This window comes from Cucurbita maxima, unplaced genomic scaffold (assembly GCF_002738345.1).
Source record: "Cucurbita maxima cultivar Rimu unplaced genomic scaffold, Cmax_1.0 Cma_Scf00030, whole genome shotgun sequence".
In the NCBI taxonomy this organism is placed as follows: Eukaryota; Viridiplantae; Streptophyta; class Magnoliopsida; order Cucurbitales; family Cucurbitaceae; genus Cucurbita; species Cucurbita maxima.
The window spans coordinates 1659592-1683002 of NW_019272046.1; the positions used below are offsets into that span (position 1 = coordinate 1659592).

A 23411-nucleotide genomic window follows, 5' to 3' on the forward strand; every position below is an offset into this window, starting at 1 on the left:
ATTATTCAACTCCTACTGTGTAGGATCGTTTGTACCGTTTTTGGAAATAAATAAATAAATAAAGGAAAAAGTTGAGAATATTATTTTTAAATAAATAAAATAATAAAAGAAAAAAAAAACATTTCTGCAATATAAATTATTGATGTCTGAAATTAACCATTTTTTCCGACAGTGTTGTCTTTTCACATATTTTTGGAGACCATAAAGTTTAATTCATTAAAAAGTATCGAAAATATAAAAAAAAAAAAATTATATATATTCTTTTAAAACTAATTAGATTGATTAACAATTATTTAAATTTGGTTAAAGAGAAATAATTAAATCCAATATTTTAAAACCCAATCACTCTAAAAAAAATAACTTTCCATCAAAAGTAATTTATAAAAATATATATTGAAATTGAATTACGAAATTTAATTAAATATTTGAAAAATTAATATATATAAATTTAAATAAATAATTCAAATAACTTAACCATCCGGAATTGGGTTAATTTCATTATTTTATTATAATTAGAATATTTATGAACATAAATATCATTTTCCATTACCTTGACCCAGCACAAAACCACTATGATAACGAATTTGTCAAAATGATAAAATTCATTCCATACCCCAAAATTCCAAAAGGAAATTGCTTCAATTCCCTGCGTTTGAAGGTGTTGGTAGCTCATTTCTTGCTTCTTATAGGTCGTTAATGGCGTTTACTTCTTCTCTACCCTCAAAAGAGGGAAGAAAATTCCTTAGATCCTTTTGCAAAAATCCGCCATTGTTAGCGCTACAACAGTCAAATCCCACCGCTTGTTTCCCAATCCCCAAAACCAGGTTCCGCTTACCGCCAGTTTCCTCTTAATCTTAGGGGCGGCCACCCAACCCCTCTCCAAGCAGATTTCTCTCCCTTTCTTCGCTTTTCTCTTTATTTTATCCACTTTTTTATTCTCCCCCAGAATGAACAGTCATTCTAGCGAAGCAATTCCCCTGTTCTTCATGGCCCCTGGTTTTCCCCTTTTTAATCCTCTGTTCTTGTTTCTATATATTATTAATATCTTATCCCACTTCCTCTTACTGTTCTTGCATTCTCATTTTCTTCCTTTTCTTACCCGGATTTTCTGTTTTTGTACTTGTTCGTCTCTGGTTTCTTTGTTTTGGACGAACCCATTTTCGTTTTTTGATTCTTCTGCCTTATACACGACAACCCAGATCGCGTTTCTGCATCGTTCGACGTTTTTTGTATCTGGGTTTCTGATTTGGGATTGAATCGTTCTGTTTCTGTACTTGTTCGTCTCTGGTTTCTTGTTTTGGACGAACCCCATTTTCGTTTCTCTTAATTTTTTGATTCTTCTGCCTTATACACGACGCCCCAGATCGTGTTTCTGCATCTTTCGGCGTTTTTCGTGTCTGGGTTTCTGATTTGTTCGTCTCTGGTTTCTTGTTTTGGACGAACCCATTTTCGTTTCTCTTAATTTTTTGATTCTTCTGCCTATTACACGACGACCCAGATCGTGTTTCTGCATCGTTCATCGTTTTTCGTATCTGGGTTTCTGATTTGGGATTGAATCGTTCTGTTTTGTGGCTCATTCTTTGTCGCTGGGGAAGGTTTTTGAGGGGAAACAGAGGAGGGTTTTTGTTGTTGTGTTCTTATGACGACGGAAACGAGAGCGGTGGATCGAGGGAGTATTAGAATTGGGCATGTGAATAAGGTTCAGTATGTGAAAAGGGATATTAAGAAGAGGAAATGTAGAAGGATGAAGCGGTCTGTTCCAGTGGTTCCTATGGCGCTTCAGGAACTCTTTGTTTCTTGCAGGGATGTGTTCAAAGGCCCTGGAACCGTTCCATTGCCTTGTGATGTAGATAAGCTCTGTCGCATTCTTGGTATGTTTCAGATTCAATCTATTTCCATTTGATTCTTTTGTTGTTCTTGATTCTCTATGAACTTAGCTTAGTTGGGCCCAGTTGATTCTTTGATTTCCTTTTGTCTTTACATTCTTGTCTGAGAGACATGGTGTGGAAAGTTCTAGAAGCATTTCGAAACCTCTCCTTAACAAATACATTTTAAAACTGTGAGGTTGATGACAATATATAACCGGCCAAAACAGATAATATCTACTAGTGGCGGATATAGTCAGTTACAAATAAAAGCTAGACATTAGGCGATGTGCTAGCGAAGACACTGGGTCCCAATGAGGGTGGATTATAATGTCGCACGAACAAAACATTTCTTGTAGGGGTATGGAAACCTCTCATTATGAGGCTAACAACTATACGTAATAGAAATGACTTCCCTTTAGTGATTTGTTATATCAAATCATGCTTTTATGTTCATGTCAGCCCTATGCTCTTAGGATTCTTTATATTTAGACTTGACCCACCAAGAGAGGGAGGTAGAAACGACTTATTGTGTGAGATCCCACATCGATGGTAGAGGGGAACGAAACCTTTTTTTTATAAGGGTGTAGAAACCTCTCTCTAATAGACGCGTTTTTTAAACCGTGAGGCCGACGACCATACGTAATGGATAAAGGTGGACAATATCTACTAGCAGTGAGCTTGAATAGTATAGTGTTTTTTTACGTTGGGCTTTGTTGTGCGATGGGGGCACATGAACATCCTTTGATAATTATAATTTCTTTGTTTTTGGATGCTGCAGATAATATGAAGGCAGAAGACGTTGGACTTAGTAGTAATTTGCAGTTTTTTAATCCCAATGTTCAAGTCAAAGGATCATCCTCTAGAGTAACTTGCACTACCATATACAAGTGTGACAATTTCTCGGTAAGCTTAATGCAATGCCTTAACTAGTTTTGGGCTGCTTTTTGTTTAAAGCACGTGTTGTTATATACGCCTAGCTCTCACGAACAACCGAACCCTTGTTAGGACCATTTCCACTTTGCTTTGTTCTCAATGAAGTTACCTTTAGCTCCACCTTATTCTCGGAAAAACTAGCGATTTGCTAACAGTGCCACCACTCGGGTCACGTAAGGGAATGGCAAACAACCGACTCCTTGTTAAGACCATTTCCACTTTGTTCTCAATAGTTCTCACCTCTTGGGGGAGACAAGCTACCTTTAGCTCCACCTTATTCTCGAAAATGACTAGCAATTTGTTAGCAACGCCACCACTCGGTCACGTAAGGGAATGGTGAACACCCGAACCCTTTTTGAGACTGTTTCCACTTTGCTCTCACCCCTAGGGAGAGACAAGCTACCTTTAGTTTTACCTTATAGGGTTGGCCTAGGGGCTAATGTAGGGTTGTTCGTCATTCCTCTTGTCCGCTCAAGTTAACACCCGATTCCTTACTTATTAGTCGAGATCATACTGTTTTGGGTTTTCTTTGTTCAAATTTCTGATGGCATTTCCCCCACTTTTATGCAGTTATGCATCTTCTTCCTCCCAGCAACTGGTGTAATCCCTTTACACAACCATCCAGGAATGACTGTTTTCAGCAAACTTCTGTTGGGGAAAATGCACATCAAATCATATGATTGGGTCGATCCAACGAACACCGACGATCCTGCCCAACCTCGTCAAAGTGAGTGCCTCGAAACTTTCTTATTATAAACATGAATCTCTCGTGAAAATCAACCCGAAAGTGCTGATGGACTGTTTTGCTTTGCAGAAAGATTAGCAAAGCTGAAGGCCGACACTGTCTTCACCTCGCCCTGCAGTACCTCTGTTTTGTACCCAACAACAGGAGGCAACATCCACTCATTCACTGCTGTAACGCCATGTGCGGTGCTCGATGTAATCGGACCTCCTTATTCCATGGAGGACGGTCGAGATTGTTCATATTATAAGGAGCATCCCTATGCCTCGTTTCCAAGTAAGCACAATAGCTTTGTTTTCAAATGGATTCACAAGCTTTGTTGCATTGTTCTTATGGTAATAATGTTCTGACATGCAGATGGTGAGGTGGCACTGACAGAAGAAGAGGGTGAGGGATATGGATGGTTAGAAGAGATTGAGGTACCAGAAAACTCTCACATGGATGGAATAGAATACTTAGGACCTCAGATTATTGACACTTAATTAAGCCTCCTTTTTGACTGTAGTGTGTCTTCTCCAAAAGCTAAACTTGTATATAAAAATGGTTACAAAGTTGTGATATGTTTTTTTTTTTTTTTGTGTTCATTTGAGATGTTCATTCTCTTGTGTTCCTTAATTTTCACGAAAGTTCTTACCCCATTTTTCCTTAGAATTGTCCCATCTTTTGTTGTCTTCTTTTTGGATATGTCGAGGTTGTCTTATTGTTTATTGTGTTCCTTCAAAATCTATCGATTCTCGTGTTCTTTAATCTTCATCATTTTGTACCTGAAACTACCAAATGATCCCAAGGGGTTCACAACTCTTCAACGTGGTGACATAATCTAGTATTCAACAGTGAACAAGACATCAGACAACGTTTAATATTAGTTGACTACCTATGAAACACTACTGCGTACTGGTTTTCAAAGAGTTTCAAAGATGTCAGATTGTGAGCAAGCATAATTTTTTTAGGTCAATTTTGATTCATCTTAAACTAGTGGACGATTGCAACGAGCCGAGCCAAGTTACATACATAAAGGGCAAACTCGAGGCTAGACTTGACTTGATTTCGTTTGGGTGTCATCTTCCTTGCTCGTCATCCTATGTTGTTAGAACGACAATAATGGAGCTCCAGTGATGGATCTACGATGATGAAGCCCCTTTCGATGACGAGCAACAATGTCAAATATGAAACTATCTGATTCGATCCAATCCAAAAATTGAGAGAGAAAAGATCCTTACTAACGACCACACCTTTCCTGAGTCATCTATAATAGTCGACAATCGAAACCCAACACCGACTAAAGCGAAACCACATGAAATATTCTCCTAACTGATACCGATCATGGTGGACAATGCTCGAGCTAACAATGATGGACAATCTTCCACGAAAAAGTTAAAATAAATAAGTCGATCTTAATATATTCTAATAAATTTAAATAATAAATAATGTAAGCTTCCTAATATTATTTCAAATTTGAATTCATTATAATAATTAAGCCAAAGATTTTGATGCTTCATTAAAGAAAATTACCACTTTAGGTCTAAAGCTATAATATCACTACTTTTAGGTCTAAATTCAAAGCTAACTCTCCTCCACAAAACAAAGAGGTTTGGACAACTTGGAAGTGGGTTGCACGCCCACGGAGGGACATTTTGAGCTTTGGCACATGACCTTGCTCCACTAGTTTCCAAAAGTACCCCTATGTATCAACCATGTGTCATGCTCAACAAAGGGGCATTTTTGTCTTTTCATACCTTCAACTAGGTCTAAAGGTCCCTCTCATTACACATATAGGGCATAGGTCTTTTCTTTAGTCGGGTCCTCCTAAAACAACATTAATATTCCAACGAGCTCTTCTATGACACTTTTTTTCATAGATGTCATTAATATCTCTCCCGAGAATTTTGACATTTGGGAGTAAAAGTGAGGAAAAAATCAACTCTATGGATTAAATCTGAACCGATTGTAAATCTAAGTACCTTCGGTATCATAAATTTAATGGATAGTGTGAGGCTGGTTATCAAGAACATTAGATATTCTATCTATTTAACAATATAAAAAGGTGAAGTCATTCGTACAAACTTTAAAAAGATGCCTAAAACCATTAATATGAATGTTACAAAAGACGAAAGCTTAGCATTTGACATCTTTACCTTAAAGTAAATTGTGAGATTCTACATCGGCTGGAGATGGGAACAAGTACCAGGGGTAGATTGTGAGATCTCACATTGGTTGGAGACGGGAGCTAAGCATTCTTTATAAGGGCGCGGAAGCCTTCCCCTAACAGACGCGTTTTAAAAACCTTGAGGGGTATCCCAAAAGGGAAAGCTAAATAGAACAATTTCTACTAGTAGTGTGCTAGCGAGAACGATAAGCCCCGAAGGGGGGTGGACACTGGGCAGTGAGTCAGCGAGAACTTCTAGTCCTGAAGGGGGATGAATTGTGAGATTCCACAACAATTGGAGAGAGGAACGAATGTCAACAAAGACACTAAGCCTTGAAAGAGGGGTGGATTGTGAGGTCTCACATCGACAGAAGAGGGGAACGAGTACCAACGAGGACACTGCGCCCCGAAGGGAGTGGCCTTTTAAGGAGAAGTCCAAAAGGAGCGGTTACATAAACTCTCATCATTTTTTTTTCATTTGACATAGAAATCGAATGTCGTTTCGACATTGAGAGCATCATCAGTAGACTTCAAATCAAGAACTATTTGCTTTAAGCGAGACTCAAAAAAAAATAAAATTAAAATTAAAATTTCAAAGCTTTATTAAAAAAAAAAATATATATTTAAATCTTGTGGAAGGGTTATGAGTTCCAATTGTATGAGATAAAAGCGGGTAGAATGTCTCATTTCATTAGGTTGTTCTGCTAATTATATTAAAAAAATTATAAAAATAAAAACTTTATACTATTTTCATACAGCTTTGGTCGGACAATATATGTAATTTGATCTGTCACCAACATATTTAAGTCTATAATATTATTGGGGGAGGGAGGAAATTTTTTTAATTTTATGTTTATCATATGATTAATATCACATGCATTTCTACCTTTACTTAGCTCCCAATTTCCCTCTCTCTAAACACTAATCTCACATTAATGAGCAAATTATAAGTTTAAATCATATATGAATATTAATTTTAGTGTAAACCATTATATCTATAATTATGAGAAATTTGGGCATACTTTATTGTAAGAACATTGAAGCTTGGATTCGATTGTAAATATAGACGTTTTGTAAAAATGGGTAGCAACAGTGCGATGAAAATGGCAATGGGAGCAAAAGAAAGGCGGCAAAAGCAACAGATTTGGAAGCAAAGGGACCACCCACATTCCTCCATTTCCAAAATCTGACAAAAACCACAGAATTCTAAAGTTTCATCGCACCCATCAACGAAAGCGAGGCCTCACATTGCACTCTGTGCCAAAAATCATCGACCCACCTCCAGTTCTTATGCCATTCCAATCCTATTTCTTCTGAATTTAATATCTCTCCAAGTTCGATTATGTCGCATACAGGGAATAAAGACGACGTACTCTTTCTTTTTCTCTGCAGGAATCTTTCGCCTCCTTTTGCTTTTTCATCCCAGTCAGAGCTCGCCTTTTGTCTTTATGACTATCTCATGGATGATTATCATAAAGTTCATTCGTTATCATCTTGATTAACCGGAAATTTGAACTGGGTAAGATGAAATTTGTCGTGAAATTTCTAGAATGTGGAAGAACACCACTGGTGTGTCTGTTTCTGTGATTTCACTGTCTGTTTGTTCTTTTTGGCATCTGGGTTTTGAGGTATTTTGCTGAAACTATGTCACTGATTTGTCCTGGCATGTATTATGATAGAAACCGACTTATTTGAACGGGTTCTTCTGTAAATTGTGTCATAGGAGCTTCTTCTTGAGTGTTTTATGAATGTATGGCTCAAATTCCTTTTGTTTTGCCCAAATGGGTTATCTGCAAGACCTGTGGTGTTTTGGATTGAAATGAGCTTTCTGGGTTTTTTTTAATGATCGGCTTAGTCCACCACTGGCAGATATTTTCCTCTTTGGCTTTCCAACGCGTCTGCTAGAGAGAGGTTTCCACACTCTTATGAAGGGGGTTTCGTTCTTCTCCCCAACCGATGTGGGATCTCACATTTCTGCTGGGTTTGAACATTGCAAAATCTTTGATTGGTTATAGAACTGTGGCTTTGTTTGTTGAGGATCTTGGAGTTGTGTGATGAATAACTTCATATAGTTGTTTGTTCTTCATTTTCTATGAAGTTCTTGAGTGTAGATGAACTTACAACTCCTGGCTGTGCTTGATCTTTCTTTTTTCAGTTTAAAAGATTGTTTGTTGTCATGAGGAGTCTCTGATATTCACATTTGGCTTGTCAAGTTAAGGAGTTCTTGTTTCTAATTGAATGTTAACTCTGCTTGTTATCATATTCTGCTTTAGGGTAGTTCTAAGCAACGTCGTTTCCATTTGGAGCAGTGTCGATACGGTACAAGCTGCTCGAATTTACTGGCTTCTGAGATCTAGTTCACTGTCATTCATCACCTGGTTCTGTTCATAGGAACAATGGCTCAAGTAGTTCATAATTCTGTGCTTCTAGTTATCGTCATCCTTTTAGTCAGAATCGGTCTTTCACAGCAATCGTCGCAGACTCGGACGCTTCTAAGAATACAGCAGCTTCTGAACTTCCCAGCTGTGTTAAGTAACTGGAATAACAACATAGATTTTTGCAACTTGGAACCAGATTCTTCTGTGACTGTTGTATGCTATGAAGGAAACATGACCCAGTTGCATATAATTGGCAAGAAAGGAGCTGTTCTATTACCTCGTAACTTTTCGATGAACGCGTTCGTTAATACCCTTGTTAAGCTTCCAGATTTGAAAGTCCTTACATTAGTTTCTCTTGGTTTATGGGGTTCAATTCCTGGTAGGATAGCTCATTTATCATCTCTGGAAATACTAAACATGAGCTCGAACTTCCTATATGGTGGCATCCCTCAAGAGATATCGTTGCTATCAGGCCTTCGAACGCTTATACTCGATGGTAACATGCTTGCAGGCCAGCTTCCTGAATGGTTCCGTGCGCTTCCGCTGCTTACTGTTTTGAGCTTGAAACACAATGTTCTAAATGGATCTTTGCCCAATTCACTGAGTGAGCTGGAAAATCTTAGAGTTCTTTCACTTTCACATAACCATTTTTATGGGGAGTTGCCTGATCTTAGCACTTTGACGAACCTTCAAGTGCTTGAATTGGAAGACAATGGCTTTGGACCTCAATTCCCTCAGCTTGGAAATAAGCTAGTTACCCTTAAACTGAGTAGAAACAAGTTCAGATCGAGTATCCCTGCTGAAGTTAACTCGTTTTACCAGCTTCAATATCTCGACGTCTCTTTGAATTCGTTGGTTGGGCCGTTGCCACCGGTATTGTTTTCGCTACAGTCTCTTTCGTTTCTCAATATATCAAGGAACAAGCTCACAGGAATGGTTTTTGATAATATTTCTTGCAATGATGAACTTAAATTTGTGGATTTATCCTCAAATCTTTTGACTGGAAGCTTGCCAAAGTGTCTTCTAGCAGATAATAAGAACAGGGTTGTCTTGTATGCTAGGAATTGTCTTGTCACTGAAGAACAACAGCAGCATCCTGTTTCGTTTTGTCGAAACGAAGCGTTAGCTGTGGGCATTGTAGCTGAGGGAAAGAAGAAAGACCGATCTCGTAAGGCTGTTCTTGCCCTGAGTATCGTTGGCGGTGTCGTTGGAGTGATTGTGTTACTTGGCATTGGTTTCTTTGTAGTAAGAAGGAAAAATGAGAAGAATTCGACGAAAAAACCTCGAACGACTTTAATAATAGAGAATCCTTCTGCTGAATACACATCAAAGCTGTTCTCTGATGCAAGTAAGATCATTTTTGCTTATCTACTTTTAGTTTAGCTGCTTATTTCAAGAACAGGGTGTACTAGTTCTTGAGAGCGACGTTCTCTCTACCTGCACGTGCCTCCACAAGTTCGTGTGTGTAAAGAAACTATCTGATTTGAGTTTTTTAATGCTTACAAAAGTTTGACTCCAAATTTGCTCTTTCTTGCCTCACTTCCAGGGTATATATCTCAGACAATGAAGTTTGCGCCACTTGGCATTTCAACTTATAGAGTGCTCTCTTATGAAGAGATTGAGGAAGCTACTAATAACTTTGATTCTTCTGCTTTCATGGGTGAAGGTTCTCAAGGACAGGTATAACAAAATCTTGTTTATGATACCCAACTCTTTCATTTTGAATAATAGCATGATGTGGGATCTCACAATCCATCCCCTTTTGGGACCTAGCATCTTCGTTGACACTCGTTCCCTTCTCCAATCGATGTGGGATCCCCCAATCTACTCCTTCGGGGGGCCAAGCGTCTTTGCTGGCACACCACTTCATGTCCACCCCCCTTCAAGGTTCAGCCTCCTCGCTGGCACATCGCCTGGTGCCTAGCTTTGATGTCATTTGTAACGACCCAAGCCCATCGATAGCAGATATTGTCCTCTTTGGGTTTTCCCTTTCGAGCTTCCCCTCAAGGTTTTTAAAACACGTCATCTAGGGAGAGGTTTCCACACTCTTATAAAGAATGCTTCGTTCTCCTCCCCATCCGATGTAGGATCTCACAATCCACCTCCCTTCAGGGCCTAGCATCCTCGTTGACACTCGTTCCCTTCTCCAATCGATGTGGGACTCCCCAATCCACCCCCCTTCAGGGCCCAACATCCTTGCTGGCACATCGCCTTGTGTCCACCCCCCTTCGGGGTTTAGCCTCCTCGTTGGCACATTACCCGATGTCTGGCTCTGATACCATTTGTAACGTCCTAAGCTCACTGCTAGTAGATATTGTCCTCTTTGGGCTCTCTCTTTCGAGATTCCTCTCAAGGTTTTTAAAACGCGTCTTCTAGGGAGAGGTTTCCACACCCTTATAAATAATGCGCCGTTCTCCTCCCAAACCAATGTGAGATCTCACAATCTACCTCCCTTTGAGGCTTAACGCCCTCATTATCATTCGTTCTCTTCTTCAATCGATGTGAGACCCACAATCCACCCTCCTTCGAGGCCTAGCGTCCTTGCTGACACACCCCCTTGTGTCCACCCCTTAAGGGTTCAAACTCCTCGTTGGCACATCGCCCGATGTTTGGCTCTGATACCATTTGTAACAACTCAAGCCCTCCGCTAGCAGATATTGTTCTCTTGGGAATTTCTCTTTCGGGCTTCCCCTCAAGGCTTTTAGAACGCGTTTTCCAGGGAGAGGTTTCCACACCCTTATAAAGAATGTTTCGTTCTCCACCCCAACCGATGTTGGATTTCACACAGAAACTTCTCCTTGCTTCAGTTTCCATAGTTTCAATTTCAAACAAACAGTTTTAGATCATATATTCCTTTATATTGGTATGAAAACTTTGTTGTGGATGAAGTGCTTTTTGTACACTTGATATCTTGCATTGTCACTCTGATTAGTAAAGAAAAACTGCTCATCAAAGACTTTGTCCTTCCTTTTTTGTTATCAGATATACCGAGGTCAGCTGAAGGATGGTTCTTTTGTTGCCATTAGATGCCTTAAAATGAAAAGAAGATATAGCACCCAGAACTTCACGCATCATATCGACCTTATCTCGAAACTCAGACACCGTCATTTGGTTAGTGCTCTCGGACACTGCTTTGAGTTATATTTGGACGATTCAAGTGTCAGCAGAATATTTCTCGTCTTCGAATACGTGCCTAATGGCACTCTGAAAAGCTGGATATCTGGTACTTTATGAACATTAATAGTTTGCTTCTCATTATTTCTGCATTTTCACTATGCAAACTTAGTGCTAATGTATGCATTGCAGAAAGGCATTCGCGACGATCGCTTACTTGGACACAACGTATAGCAGCAGCGGTCGGAATAGCGAAAGGCCTCCAGTTTTTGCATACAGTTGCTGGTGTATATTCAAATAAAATTAAAATAACTGATGTATTACTGGATCAAAACCTTGTTGCAAAAATTAGCAGCTACAACCTTCCTCTAATGGCTGAGAGCATGGCCGAGGTACAACGAAGATGTTTTTTTTTCTGTTGGGCAGTCTATTCACCTCCTTGGCTTGTTTTGTTCGTTCTAGTTCGTAACGACCTGGTTAACTTCTCAGGTTAGTCGGGGAAAATCTTCCGGTGGATCGAAAGATCACAGTGACAATGAAAGGTTGATGGCACTCTAGCATAGTACAGCTGGACATGACATGAATTATCCAACAAAAACAGCTCTTCTATCCTCTTGTCTACCCCATACTGCGCTATGAAGTTGACTCTCTCTTTTGTTACTTCACAGGATCAATCAAGAAGCTCAAGCTGACATCTATGACTTTGGAGTAATATTATTAGAAATCATCCGTGGACGAGCCTTCAAATCGAAAGGCGAAATTAATGTGTTAAGAGAGAAGGTAATAGAGAATACGTTGCTTTTTGTGTACGTGCATGTGCGTGTGTGTCGCTCTATGAATGTGAGATTTTACATTGGTTGGAGAGGGGAACGAAGCATTCCTTGTAAGGGTGTGGAAACCTCTCCCTAGTAGATGCGTTTTTAAATCGTGAGGCTGACGGTGATACGTAATGGGTCAAAGCGGACAATATCTTCTAGCGGTGGGTTTGGGCTGTTACAAATGGTATAAGAGCCACACACTGAACGGTGTGCTAGTGAGAACGTTGGGCCCCCTTGTGAGATCCCGTATTGGTTGGAGGGGGGAACGAAGCATTCCTTATAAGGGTGTGGAAACCTCTCTCTAGTAGACGCGTTTTAAAATCGTGAGGCTGACGGCGATACGCAATGAACCAAAACAAACAATATTACTAGAGGTGGATTTGAGCTGTTACAAATGGTATCAGAGCTAGGCATTGAACGGTGTGCTAGTGAGAACGTTGGGTTCCAAGGGTGTGGATTGTGAGATCCCACATTGGTTGAAGAGGGGAACGAAGCATTCTTTCTAAGGGTGTGGAAACCTCTCCCTAGTAGACACATTTTAAAACTATAAGGCTGACGGCGATACGTAACGGTCCAAAGTGGGCAATATTTGCTAGCAGTAGGCTTGGACTGTTACATATAGTATCCGAGACAGGCACCAAAATGTGTGCTAGCAAGAACGCTGGGCTCCCAATGGGGTGGATTGTAAGATCCCATATTGGTTGGAGAGGGGAACGAAACATTCCTTACAAGGGTATGAAAACTTTTCCCTAGTAGACGCGTTTTAAAACCATGAGGTTAACGATGATACGTAACGGGTCAAAGCGTCCAATATCTACTAGCAGTGGGTGTTGGCTATTACAATAAAATTTCGAGGTTTATATGATCTCTTTATGGTGTTCTTTGATGCATACAGATACAAGAAGCCATTTCATCAGACATTGTCGCTCGAAAGAGCATAGTCGATCCCGGCGTTCAAAACGAATGCATAGACCAATCCTTGAAGACAATGATGGAAGTTTGTGTCAGGTGTCTGCTCAAGGATCCAATCACAAGACCTTCCATTGAAGATGTTCTCTGGAATTTGCAGTTTGCTGCTCAGGTTCAGGACGCTTGGTGCGGTGAATACCGAAGCAGCGAGGGGTCTCCCGTCTCACCGAAACTCTCCATCTGTTAACGATCACAAAGAGGTTCTTTTACTTTATCATCTCAACTCTTGGATCTTAACAGTTTGGTTGATAGTGTTGCCATTGTTGTTTATTCATCAAAATTAACAAAGTTTAGGTGTGCATATAGATATGTTTTTTTGTTCTAAATTTGTTGTTTTTAAGATTGTTTTGTTGTAAAAAACAGTAAAGGTCCAAACTCTGTTTTTTTTTTTTTTTTGTAAATTGTGATTCCGTGGATCGAAAATCTAAGGGAAACAAATTTGTTATTGAACGAGCCTTCCCACTGTTACAGAAGAAGTATGTCTCCCCCGAAAGACTGCTCGAAGCGACCTGGTTATCTAGAATCACATCTTCTCATATCGGACTTGTTTATAAGTTAGTATTATTGAATACGAACGGTGAGAGCCCACGTTAGTTAGGGTGGAGAAAGAATGATAAGATAAGAAACCACTATAATAAGGGGAGTAAGATTCGGATCACCTTGTTGATCGAATATCTCAAGGTAAGAACATTGTTTGAGATTCGAATTACTCTACAAACAAGATCGATCATGTCTAGCTTGAATGATTCTTGTTGATCAAATATCTCAAACACTTGTTTGAGATTCGAATCACTCCACAAGCAAGATTGATCATGTCGAGCTTGAATGATTCTACATGTAATCTAAACTACATAGAATTGCAAAGAAACGTCATTGGCTAAAGAAGAACACAAATGTTTCTTTTTACTGTATCATGGCTTTATATAGCCTCAAAAGAAGAACACAAATGCTTCTTTTTACTGTATCATGGCTCTATATAGTCTCAAAATAAAACTAAAGGCATTTCAAGAGGTGTAACATCCATACTTAATGGTCTTAATTAACCATCATGTAATGTAATTATAACTTAAAGTAAATTAAAAGTCTTAAAGTAATTGTAACTTAAAGTAAATTAAAAGTCTTAAAATACATCAATGAAATACAATAACTCTAAATTACTTTAAATTGTACTCCAGTCAAAATTCAAAACATGAAACTTCATTATTCTTCAATGTGACATGAATTGAAATATCTTTTTGATAATTTCAACAATATTTTATTCTTCAATGTGACATGAATTAAAATATCTTTTTGATAATTTCAACAATATTTTCTTCACATCTTTATTGAAGCATATTGTATGATTGATGTCTCTTGGTTCATATCAGAGAAGCATTACTTATAAGGGTGTGGAAACTTCTCTATAGTACACGAGTTTTAAAAAATTTGAGGGGAAGCTCGGAAAGGAAAGTCAAAAGAGGATAATATCTGCTAGCGATGGGCTTGGGCTGTTACAAATGATATCAAAGGTAGACACGAGACGATGTGCTAGCGAGGAGGCTGAGCCCCGAAATGGGGTGGACACGAGGCAGTGTGTAAGCAAGAACGAAGCATTCTTTATAAGGGTGTGGAAACATCTCCCTAATAGACTCGTTTTAAAAACCTTGAGGAGAAGCCTATAAGGGAAAGTCCAAAAAGGACAATATCTACTAGTGGTGGGTTTGGACTGTTACACAAACGTCGGAATGATTATTTGACCCTTGTCCCCGTTTGTAATTTGGAATATGATAGCTAGTTTTGTGTATAAATATGATCTTTGATCTCTAGAACGATTGTTTTTTGTCAGTTTGATCTAAGCGTAAGGAGCTTGTGTAGTTGAGCCGATTGTTACTTTTGTATCATTTTTTTATTTTTGCATTGGTCCACGTTTTGATTATGAGTATTAATTTTTCATTTGAATGAAATTTTATGGTCCGATACAGTCATCGTAATGTTAGATTAGGTAGGGGTATACACGAGTCAAGTTACGTCGAGGAAATTTATTGGACCAATCCAAAATTTTAAATTGTTTAGGCGGGTAATCCAAGTAACTCGAAATTGTTATATTTATCCACAAATTATTCAATACCATCCTATAAGAAAACTATTAAAACGTTATAATAGTGATCACAATATGCTTCAAAACGACTCAAATCAATGCATAAACTTATTCTTTCTTATTATTTTACAATTTATTATTCAATTTATGATCATAAGGAATATTTATATATTTTTTAATTGCATTAAAATCATTTATTTAAAAATAATTATTGATATTAATGGTTAAACAAATAAACTGAATGTACTTATTTATTATATACTTATTAATGAATGAAAATTAAATTAAAATTTAAGGCATATTATTTTTTTATTAATAAATTATTATTCAATTTTGTCTCGAAAATACTCCAAATTAAAAAAAAATAAAAAATCTCAAAAATCCCGTTAAACTTATAAAAAATAATAATAATAAATATCATTACCGTTAATATTGGATAGAAACAGACTAATATTTTCTTTTAAAAATTACTCTGGTAACTTTTAAAGAGTTTAAAAAATAAAAAATTACTCTATTTTCTCCAGTCTTCTTTCACGAGCATTGACTTTGTGTTTGAATCATAACTGTTAGACGAACACGACTCTCCACAATGGTATGATATTGTCCACTTTGAACATAAGCTCTCATGGCTTTGCTTTGGGCTTCCCAAAAGGCCTCATACCAATGGAGAGTGTATTCTTAGATTATAAACCCATGACCATTCCCTAAATTAACCGATGTGGGACTTTCATCATCCAACACCTCCCCTCGAACAAAGCATGCCTCCCCTTAATCGAGGCTCGACTCTTTTGGAGTCTTAGTCATTTTTGACTGCCTTCGTACCTTCGAGGAGGCTTGACTCCTTTTAGAGTCCTTTGTTCGACATTTAAGGATTTGTCAATCTATTGACACGGCTAAGTTTAGGGCATGGCTCTGATACCATGTTAGACGAACACGACTCTCCACAATGGTATGATATTGTCCACTTTGAGCATAAGCTCTCATGCCTTTGCTTTGGGCTTCCCAAAAGGCCTCATACCAATGGAGAGTGTATTCTTAGATTATAAACCCATGACCATTCCCTAAATTAACCGATGTGGGACTTTCATCATCCAACACCTCCCCTCGAACAAAGCATGCCTCCCCTTAATCGAGGCTCGACTCCTTTGGAGTCTTAGTCATTTTTGACTGCCTTCGTACCTTCGAGGAGGCTTGACTCCTTTTAGAGTCCTTTGTTCGACATTTAAGGATTTGTCAATCTATTGACACGGCTAAGTTTAGGGCATGGCTCTGATACCATGTTAGACGAACACGACTCTCCACAATGGTATGATATTGTCCACTTTGAGCATAAGCTCTCATGGCTTTGCTTTGGGCTTCCCAAAAGGCCTCATACCAATGGAGAGTGTATTCTTAGATTATAAACTCATAATCATTCCTTAAATTAACCGATGTAGGACTTTCATCATCCAACAATAACGAGAATGATGAAAGAAATTCAACCGTTGCAAGAGTCGGAGAAAATATTTTTCTTCAGTGTAAGAATGCTCAACCATTCCAACACTTCGGCACGAAAGAAACATTCATTTCCAACATAGACTATTAGTGTCGCTATCTATTACACGAGTGTTGTTTTCTTGGTTGGATCTTAGGTTGTCAGTTGATACATTTTGTCCCAAATTTGTAATTTATAAATATATATATTTATTTAAAACGTCTTCTATGGAGCTGAACTATAAATACTCGCACGGTTTAAAGTAGAAAGGGTGGGGACTTTCCCGCTTACTTTTATAAAGCATTCTTGCACCCTTCTGTTCTGCAATTCTTTTGCTTTCCTCGTTCAAACAGATCATAAACCCTTCTCTTTCTCTCTCTCTATCTCTCGAAACCTCGGTTTGATCATCCATGGCGACCAATTACTGGTCGTTAGCATGCACTCGGTTTCAGAACAGCAGTAATCTGTTGCCGCGGCCTCATTATCCGTCCATGCCCAAATATCCGGCGGGGATTTCGCTACCGGAGAATAGGTTGCCGACGAATGAGTCGACGGCGTTCTTCTCCGTCATTGGAATGACCTGCTCTGCTTGTGCCGGCTCCGTTGAGAAGGCGATCAAACGACTCCCTGGGATTCGTGAAGCCGTTGTTGATGTTTTGAATGCCAAAGCTCGTGTCCAGTTTTACGCTAGCTTCGTTAATGTATGCATCTTCTCTGTCTCTCTGCTTTTCTCGCGCTTGGTTAAATTTGTTTTTGTTTTCGTTTTGGTCTCGTTTTGGATTCGCTTTCATGCGATTTTGTAATCAATATTTTGAATGATGGACTGTTAGACGTGCAAGCTTTGTATTCGCTGGCTTTCGTTGCGTGTTTTTTGAATCGAGATTGCGCCAAAAATTGTTAGGGATTATATTGTTTGTTTAATGCAAAAGGCTCGACCAGTCAACTCTAGAGAATTTAGTGGGATCCAAATAAATAGACGAAGCCTAAAACTCTTTCAACTCAACTTGATTTCATTTGTACTAACTTTATGGTTCTGGCAAAGTGAAGATCATTGACACTGACTGCCAGTTCTTGATCGCACAGAATTTAAGTTCTTTATTTTCTCTTGGCTATGCATACAGTTGGATCAAATATGTGAGGCAATTAACGATGTAGGCTTTGAAGCAAGTATAGTCAATGACGAAATGATTGAAAGATGTCGAATTCATATAATTGGAATGACTTGCACTTCTTGCTCCAAAACTTTGGAATCTACAATACAAGCAATTCGTGGAGTTCAAAACGCCCAAGTTGCATTAGCCACGGAAGAAGCAGAAGTTTGTTTCGATCCAAGAATTTTGAACTACAATCAACTTCTCCAAGCCATTGAAGAATCTGGATTCGAAGCTTTACTTATTAGCACAGAAGAAGATGTAAGCAAGATACTGCTCCAAGTTGATGGAGTGAGATCTGAGAATTCAATGAGAGTGATTGGGAGCTCTCTGGAAGCACTTCCTGGAGTTCTAGGTATTAATATTGACCCTGCACTCAGCAAACTTTCATTGTCTTACAAGCCAAATGTCACCGGACCTCGGAATATAATCCAAGTGATTGAATCAACTGGATCTGGTCGTTTTAGGGCAACAATATTCCCTGAAGAACAGGGCATAGAAGCCTATAAAAAGGAGGAAATTAAGCAATATTACCGATCATTCTTATGGAGTCTGATATTTACAATTCCAGTGTTTTTAAGCTCTATGGTATTCACTTATATACCTGGTATTAAGGATGTGCTAGATGCCGAAGTTGTCAATATGATGACTGTTGGGGAGCTGCTGAGGTGGGTGTTATCATCTCCCGTACAGTTCATTATTGGAAGGCGGTTCTATACAGGGTCTTACAAATCATTGCGTCATGGTTCTGCTAATATGGATGTTTTGATTGCTTTGGGGACTAATGCAGCATACTTTTATTCAGTCTACATGGTATTAAGATCTGCAACCTCAAGTGATTTTAAGGCCACAGACTTCTTTGAGACCAGTTCAATGCTTATATCATTCATCCTTCTCGGGAAATATCTTGAGGTCTTGGCTAAGGGAAAAACATCAGAGGCTATTATGAAGCTTATGAAGTTGGTGCCTGAAACAGCAACCTTGCTTACTTTTGATAATGATGGAAACGTCATTAGGGAAGAAGAAATTGATAGTCGGTTGATACAAAAGAATGATGTAATTAAAGTCATTCCAGGGGCAAAGGTTGCTTCCGATGGAGTTGTTGTTTGGGGACAAAGTCATGTCAGTGAAAGCATGATTACTGGGGAAGCCAAGCCAGTGGCAAAGAGAACGGATGATACGGTGATTGGAGGCACCTTGAATGAGAATGGTGTACTACATGTGAGGGCAACACACGTTGGATCTGAAAGCGCCCTTTCACAGATTGTGCGACTTGTTGAATCGGCTCAGATGGCCAAAGCTCCAGTTCAGAAAATTGCAGATCGTATCTCTAAGTTTTTTGTGCCAATGGTATGCAAGTCTTGCTCCAACTTTTCTTAATGATTTAATGCATTTTCATAGTTTCAATTAGGAAAACCTGCAAGATCTGATCATTGTCTGCGGTTATAGCTTGTGGATTTTGTAGTTTTCCTTTGAAACCATATATGTAAAACAGCGAGTTCAATTCTGATTTCTCTGCAGGTTATAGTCCTTTCATTGACAACATGGCTCGTCTGGTTTCTTACTGGGAAGTATGGTGGCTACCCAAAGTCCTGGATACCTTCTTCCATGGATAGCTGTGAGCTTGCTCTCCAGTTTGGCATTTCAGTTATGGTCATAGCATGCCCTTGTGCTTTGGGCCTGGCAACTCCAACTGCAGTCATGGTTGCAACAGGAGTTGGAGCCTCAAAAGGTGTTTTAATTAAAGGTGGCCAAGCATTAGAGAGTGCTCACAAGGTTATTAAATATTCCAGTCCTGCTTTAACTCTCTTTTGATATATTTTTTCCTTTTTCATTACTGCTTTGAAAATTCTGATTCATTTTGGCTTAATAAAATTGTGCCAAAGATGGGAGGACATGATTCATCATACAAATTTTGGCCAAATTTTGTAACGGCAAAGCCCGCCCACCGCTAGCGGATATTGTTCTCTTTAGGCTTTCATTTTGGGCTTCCCTCGAGGCTTTTAAAATGCGTCTGGTAGGGAGAGGTTTCTATACCTTATAAAGAATGTTTCGTTCTATTCCCCAATTGACATGGGAACTCACAATTCATTTCCCTTCGGGGCCCAGTGTCCTTCCTCGCACTCATTCCCTTCTCTATCGAAGAAGGACCCCCCCAATCCACCCTTCTTTGAGGCCCAACGTCCTTGTTAGCACATTGTCTTGTGTCCACCCGCCTTTGGGGTTCAACCTCCTTGCTGACACATAGTTCGGTGTCTGACTTCGATACCATTTATAATGACCCAAGCCCACTACTAACAAATATTGTTCTTTTTTGGGTTTTCCCTTTCGGGCTTCCTCTCAAAGTTTTTAAAATGCGTCGGTTACAAAAAGGTTTCTACACCCTCATAAAAAATGTTTCGTTCTCCTCCTCAACCGACATGGGATCTCACAAGTTATGAATAATGAATAGGTATGTCCTCTTCCTAGTTTCCATCTTTTCCCAGTAACACAATATAGGCTTAACAGAATGATTTAGTTAGCTTATTTACGTTCTACAAACTCATGAACGTTGATAGTCTTGAGGCCATTTTTCTTCTATGTTCTCTCGAGTATTTTAATATAATGCTGTGAATAATAATAAATTGTAGGTGAATTGCATTGTGTTCGACAAAACTGGAACTCTTACAGTCGGGAAGCCAGTTGTGGTGAACACAAAGCTACTAAAAAATATGGTTCTGAAAGAATTCTATGAACTAGTTGCCGCAACTGAGGTCGACTTGGTTACTTAAAATCTTCCTTCTACCAACGGAAACTATGTCAGAGATTGCATAACTCCACAACTTCTTTATTCTGCATTTGAATCAGGTAAACAGCGAGCATCCATTGGCCAAAGCCATTGTTGAATATGCTAAAAAGTTCAAAGAAGAGGACGATAACCAAACATGGCCTGAAGCACTAGATTTTATTTCCATTACTGGACATGGAGTAAAGGCCATCGTTCAAAACAAAGAAGTAGTTGCAGGCAACAAGAGTCTTATGTTAGATCAGAACATTTTCATACCCGTTGAAGCTGAAGAAATATTAAAAGAAATCGAAGAAATGGCTCAAACTGGAATTTTGGTATCCATTGATCGGAAATTGACCGGGGTTCTTGCCATATCCGATGCACTGAAACCAAGTGCTCGCGATGTCATTTCCATACTCGAAGCCATGAAAGTTAAATCCATCATGGTGACAGGTGATAATTGGGGGACAGCGAAGTCCATAGCCAATGAGGTTGGGATTGATGACATAATTGCATTAGCTAAACCCGACATGAAAGCTGAGGAAGTGAAGAGACTACAGGTACCTACGCTTTCTCCAACAGAAACTTAGTATAAATTATAACCACTTTATATTTGGGTACAACCAGATTCCCTTTTTGCCTTGAAAGTTGAAACTTAGTTGATAGAAGTATGAATTTGTTTATGTAACCGTCCAAGTCCACCGTTAACAAATATTGTCCGCTTTGGCCCGTTACGTATAGTCATTAGCCTCACAGTTTTAAAATGCTTCTATTAGGGACAGGTTTCCACACCCTTATAAGAAATGTTTCTTTCCTCTCTCCAACCGATGTGGGACCTCACAATCCACCCCCCTTAGGAGCTGATCCTCGCTGGCACACCACTCAGTGCCTGACTCTGATACCATTTGTAACCGTCCAAGCCCACCGCTAACAAATATTTTTCGCTTTGGCCCGTTATGTATCACCGTCAATCTCACGATTAAAAGACGTCTATTAGGGAGAGGATTCTACGCCTTTATAAGTAATGTTTCGTTCCTTTCTTCAACCGATGTGAGATCTCATAGTTTAACTAGGTAGATATTTGTTTGGAATATAAGAAATAAGATGCCTATAATATTGAAACTTTGTTGATAGAACGATAAGGCTTGTGGCTTGGTATAATTGAATCAATGCTTGTTTGGAATATAAGATGCTTACATGTAGTAAATAATATTGGTCAAGATTTTGCCACCCACACATCAATTAGAGAGGAGAGAGAGGGGAATGATGCCAATGAGTATGCTAGGTTCTGGTCGTGGAGGGGTGAATTGTAAGATCCCACATTGATTGAGAAGGAGAACGAAACATTCTTTATAAGGGTTTGGAAACTTCTCCTTAGTAGAAGCATTTTAAAAACCTTGAGGAGAGTTCGAAAGAGAAAGTTGAAAGAAGACAATATGTGCTAACGGTGGACTTGGCTGTTACAATGCAAATTGTATGGCTGATTATAGATGATTCTCCCCCACATTTGAGTTTCAATTATAAACTAGCACCAAAGTTTTGCACAAATTTAATAGTATTAATGCTGATTTTCTCCCTTTCTAACACCTTTACTAAGCATGGTTTTGAATTTTGACATCTAGTCTTTGGGTCGTACGGTGGCAATGGTAGGAGACGGGATCAACGACTCGCCAGCGCTTGTGGCTGCAGATGTTGGAATGGCAATTGGTGCAGGCACAGACATTGCAATTGAGGCAGCTGACATAGTCTTGATGAAAAGCAACTTGGAGGATGTCATAACCGCCATCGACCTTTCAAGAAAAACGTTCTCCAGGATCCGTCTGAACTACATTTGGGCACTTGGTTACAATCTCCTCAGCATCCCTATCGCAGCCGGAGTCCTTTTCCCGTCGACTCAGTTTCGGCTACCACCATGGATTGCAGGAGCAGCAATGGCAGCCTCTTCTGTTAGTGTTGTTTGTAGTTCTCTCCTGCTCAAGTATTACAAAAGGCCCAAGAAGCTTGATACCCTTGAGATACAAGGCATTAGAGTTGTGTGATTGAGGTTAAAGGTGAGTAAATCTTCTTGTTTTCTCCCCTTTTCCATGGCTTGCATGAATTGGTGCATGAATTTGTGGTATTCGTATTAGTTTGTGAGATATAATGGATGTTGCTTTGTAGATACCATCGTGAATAGTATGATCAATTGCAAAATAATTGTAGCATTGTAGAATTGTCAATGCCATTCAATGGTTAATTTTGGGTTTTCCTAGGTCTTGCTTCATCTCTCCCGTTCATGATTCTTGGCTGTTGATTTTGATTTCCGAGATATAGCATAGTCTCTGAATTTTTCAATTTTATCTCCGAAGAATTGTTCTATTTAAGATGTCTCAGAATAAGATGCTTGAGAATAAGATATCACATGTTGAATTTTTAATATTCCTATTGAATTTTTCAGTTTTATTTCTTTGAGTATGTCTAGGAATAAGATACTTAAAATACGAGGTCAAAAATAACTATAAATAATATAAAAAAATAATTATAAATAATATTTATGTTGAATTTATTAATTTTATCTCTTTTATATCTGAAAATAGGATACTTTTCAGAATATGACGTCAAACATAGCTATAAATAATATTTATGTTTGAGAGTATATTTAATTCACTAAAATAATAAATAAATATAATAAAAGTTTAATTTTAATTGAATAATTGATTATGATTTTAGTAAATAAGTTCGTTAATTGATACATCGATAAAAATGAATTAAATAAATATATTGTTATTTAATTAATCATAATTGATTATAAATTTAATTTTGATTCTAAATAACTCAGTTTTAAAATTATGATATATAAATAACGAATGAACTCATCCAAATCAGTCCCATTAAATAATTAATTGGTTAAATAGTAATAAGTAAATAGTCATAATGGTTGAAAATAATTTTTTAAACGTAATTTAACTCATCCTAATAAAGTAATTAAATATAT

At 38.5% G+C, this 23411-nt stretch overlaps 3 protein-coding genes across 5 annotated transcripts; all 3 read left to right on the forward strand.

Moving 5' to 3' along the window:
- Positions 1–639: 639 nt before the first annotated feature.
- On the forward strand, positions 640–4142 carry LOC111466078 (plant cysteine oxidase 2-like). The gene is made up of 5 exons (XM_023110655.1): positions 640–1871; positions 2647–2771; positions 3372–3528; positions 3616–3819; positions 3901–4142. Exons 1-5 carry the CDS (start codon positions 1640–1642, stop codon positions 4023–4025), a joined length of 843 nt encoding a protein of 280 aa, XP_022966423.1. The 5' UTR covers positions 640–1639; the 3' UTR covers positions 4026–4142.
- Positions 4143–6794: 2652 nt separating this feature from the next.
- On the forward strand, positions 6795–13414 carry LOC111465937 (probable inactive leucine-rich repeat receptor-like protein kinase At3g03770). 2 transcript variants are annotated; one of them, XM_023110415.1, is made up of 8 exons: positions 6795–7208; positions 7963–9415; positions 9614–9747; positions 11050–11290; positions 11374–11573; positions 11671–11723; positions 11850–11961; positions 12895–13414. In XM_023110415.1, the coding sequence occupies exons 2-8, from the start codon at positions 8086–8088 to the stop codon at positions 13153–13155; spliced, it is 2331 nt and encodes a 776-aa protein (XP_022966183.1). In that variant the 5' UTR covers positions 6795–7208; positions 7963–8085; the 3' UTR covers positions 13156–13414. The 2 variants fall into 2 exon arrangements, with proteins under 2 accessions (XP_022966183.1, XP_022966184.1); XM_023110416.1 differs by lacking the exon at positions 6795–7208 and adding an exon at positions 7215–7317.
- Positions 13415–16816: 3402 nt separating this feature from the next.
- Positions 16817–22680, forward strand: LOC111465915 (probable copper-transporting ATPase HMA5). Of its 2 annotated transcripts, XM_023110382.1 has the most exons (6): positions 16817–17220; positions 17641–19020; positions 19192–19446; positions 20301–20423; positions 20518–20997; positions 22060–22680. In XM_023110382.1, exons 1-6 carry the CDS (start codon positions 16930–16932, stop codon positions 22474–22476), a joined length of 2946 nt encoding a protein of 981 aa, XP_022966150.1. In that variant the 5' UTR covers positions 16817–16929; the 3' UTR covers positions 22477–22680. The 2 variants fall into 2 exon arrangements, with proteins under 2 accessions (XP_022966150.1, XP_022966151.1); XM_023110383.1 differs by lacking the exon at positions 20301–20423.
- The last annotated feature ends 731 nt before the right edge of the window (positions 22681–23411 follow it).

Bases quoted from the DNA above. Each gene is read 5' to 3' on its own strand.
- LOC111465915 (XM_023110382.1), top strand. From the start codon at position 16,930: ATGGCGACCAATTACTGGTCGTTAGCATGCACTCGGTTTCAGAACAGC. The intron at 19,447-20,300 runs GTTATTAAATAT...AATAAATTGTAG, and splicing joins CATTAGAGAGTGCTCACAAG to GTGAATTGCATTGTGTTCGA. The intron at 20,998-22,059 runs GTACCTACGCTT...TTTGACATCTAG, and splicing joins AGGAAGTGAAGAGACTACAG to TCTTTGGGTCGTACGGTGGC.
- LOC111466078 (XM_023110655.1), top strand. From the start codon at position 1,640: ATGACGACGGAAACGAGAGCGGTGGATCGAGGGAGTATTAGAATTGGG. The intron at 1,872-2,646 runs GTATGTTTCAGA...TGGATGCTGCAG, and splicing joins TAAGCTCTGTCGCATTCTTG to ATAATATGAAGGCAGAAGAC. The intron at 3,529-3,615 runs GTGAGTGCCTCG...TTTGCTTTGCAG, and splicing joins TCCTGCCCAACCTCGTCAAA to AAAGATTAGCAAAGCTGAAG.
- LOC111465937 (XM_023110415.1), top strand. From the start codon at position 8,086: ATGGCTCAAGTAGTTCATAATTCTGTGCTTCTAGTTATCGTCATCCTT. The intron at 11,291-11,373 runs GTACTTTATGAA...TATGCATTGCAG, and splicing joins TCTGAAAAGCTGGATATCTG to AAAGGCATTCGCGACGATCG. The intron at 11,724-11,849 runs GTTGATGGCACT...GTTACTTCACAG, and splicing joins GATCACAGTGACAATGAAAG to GATCAATCAAGAAGCTCAAG.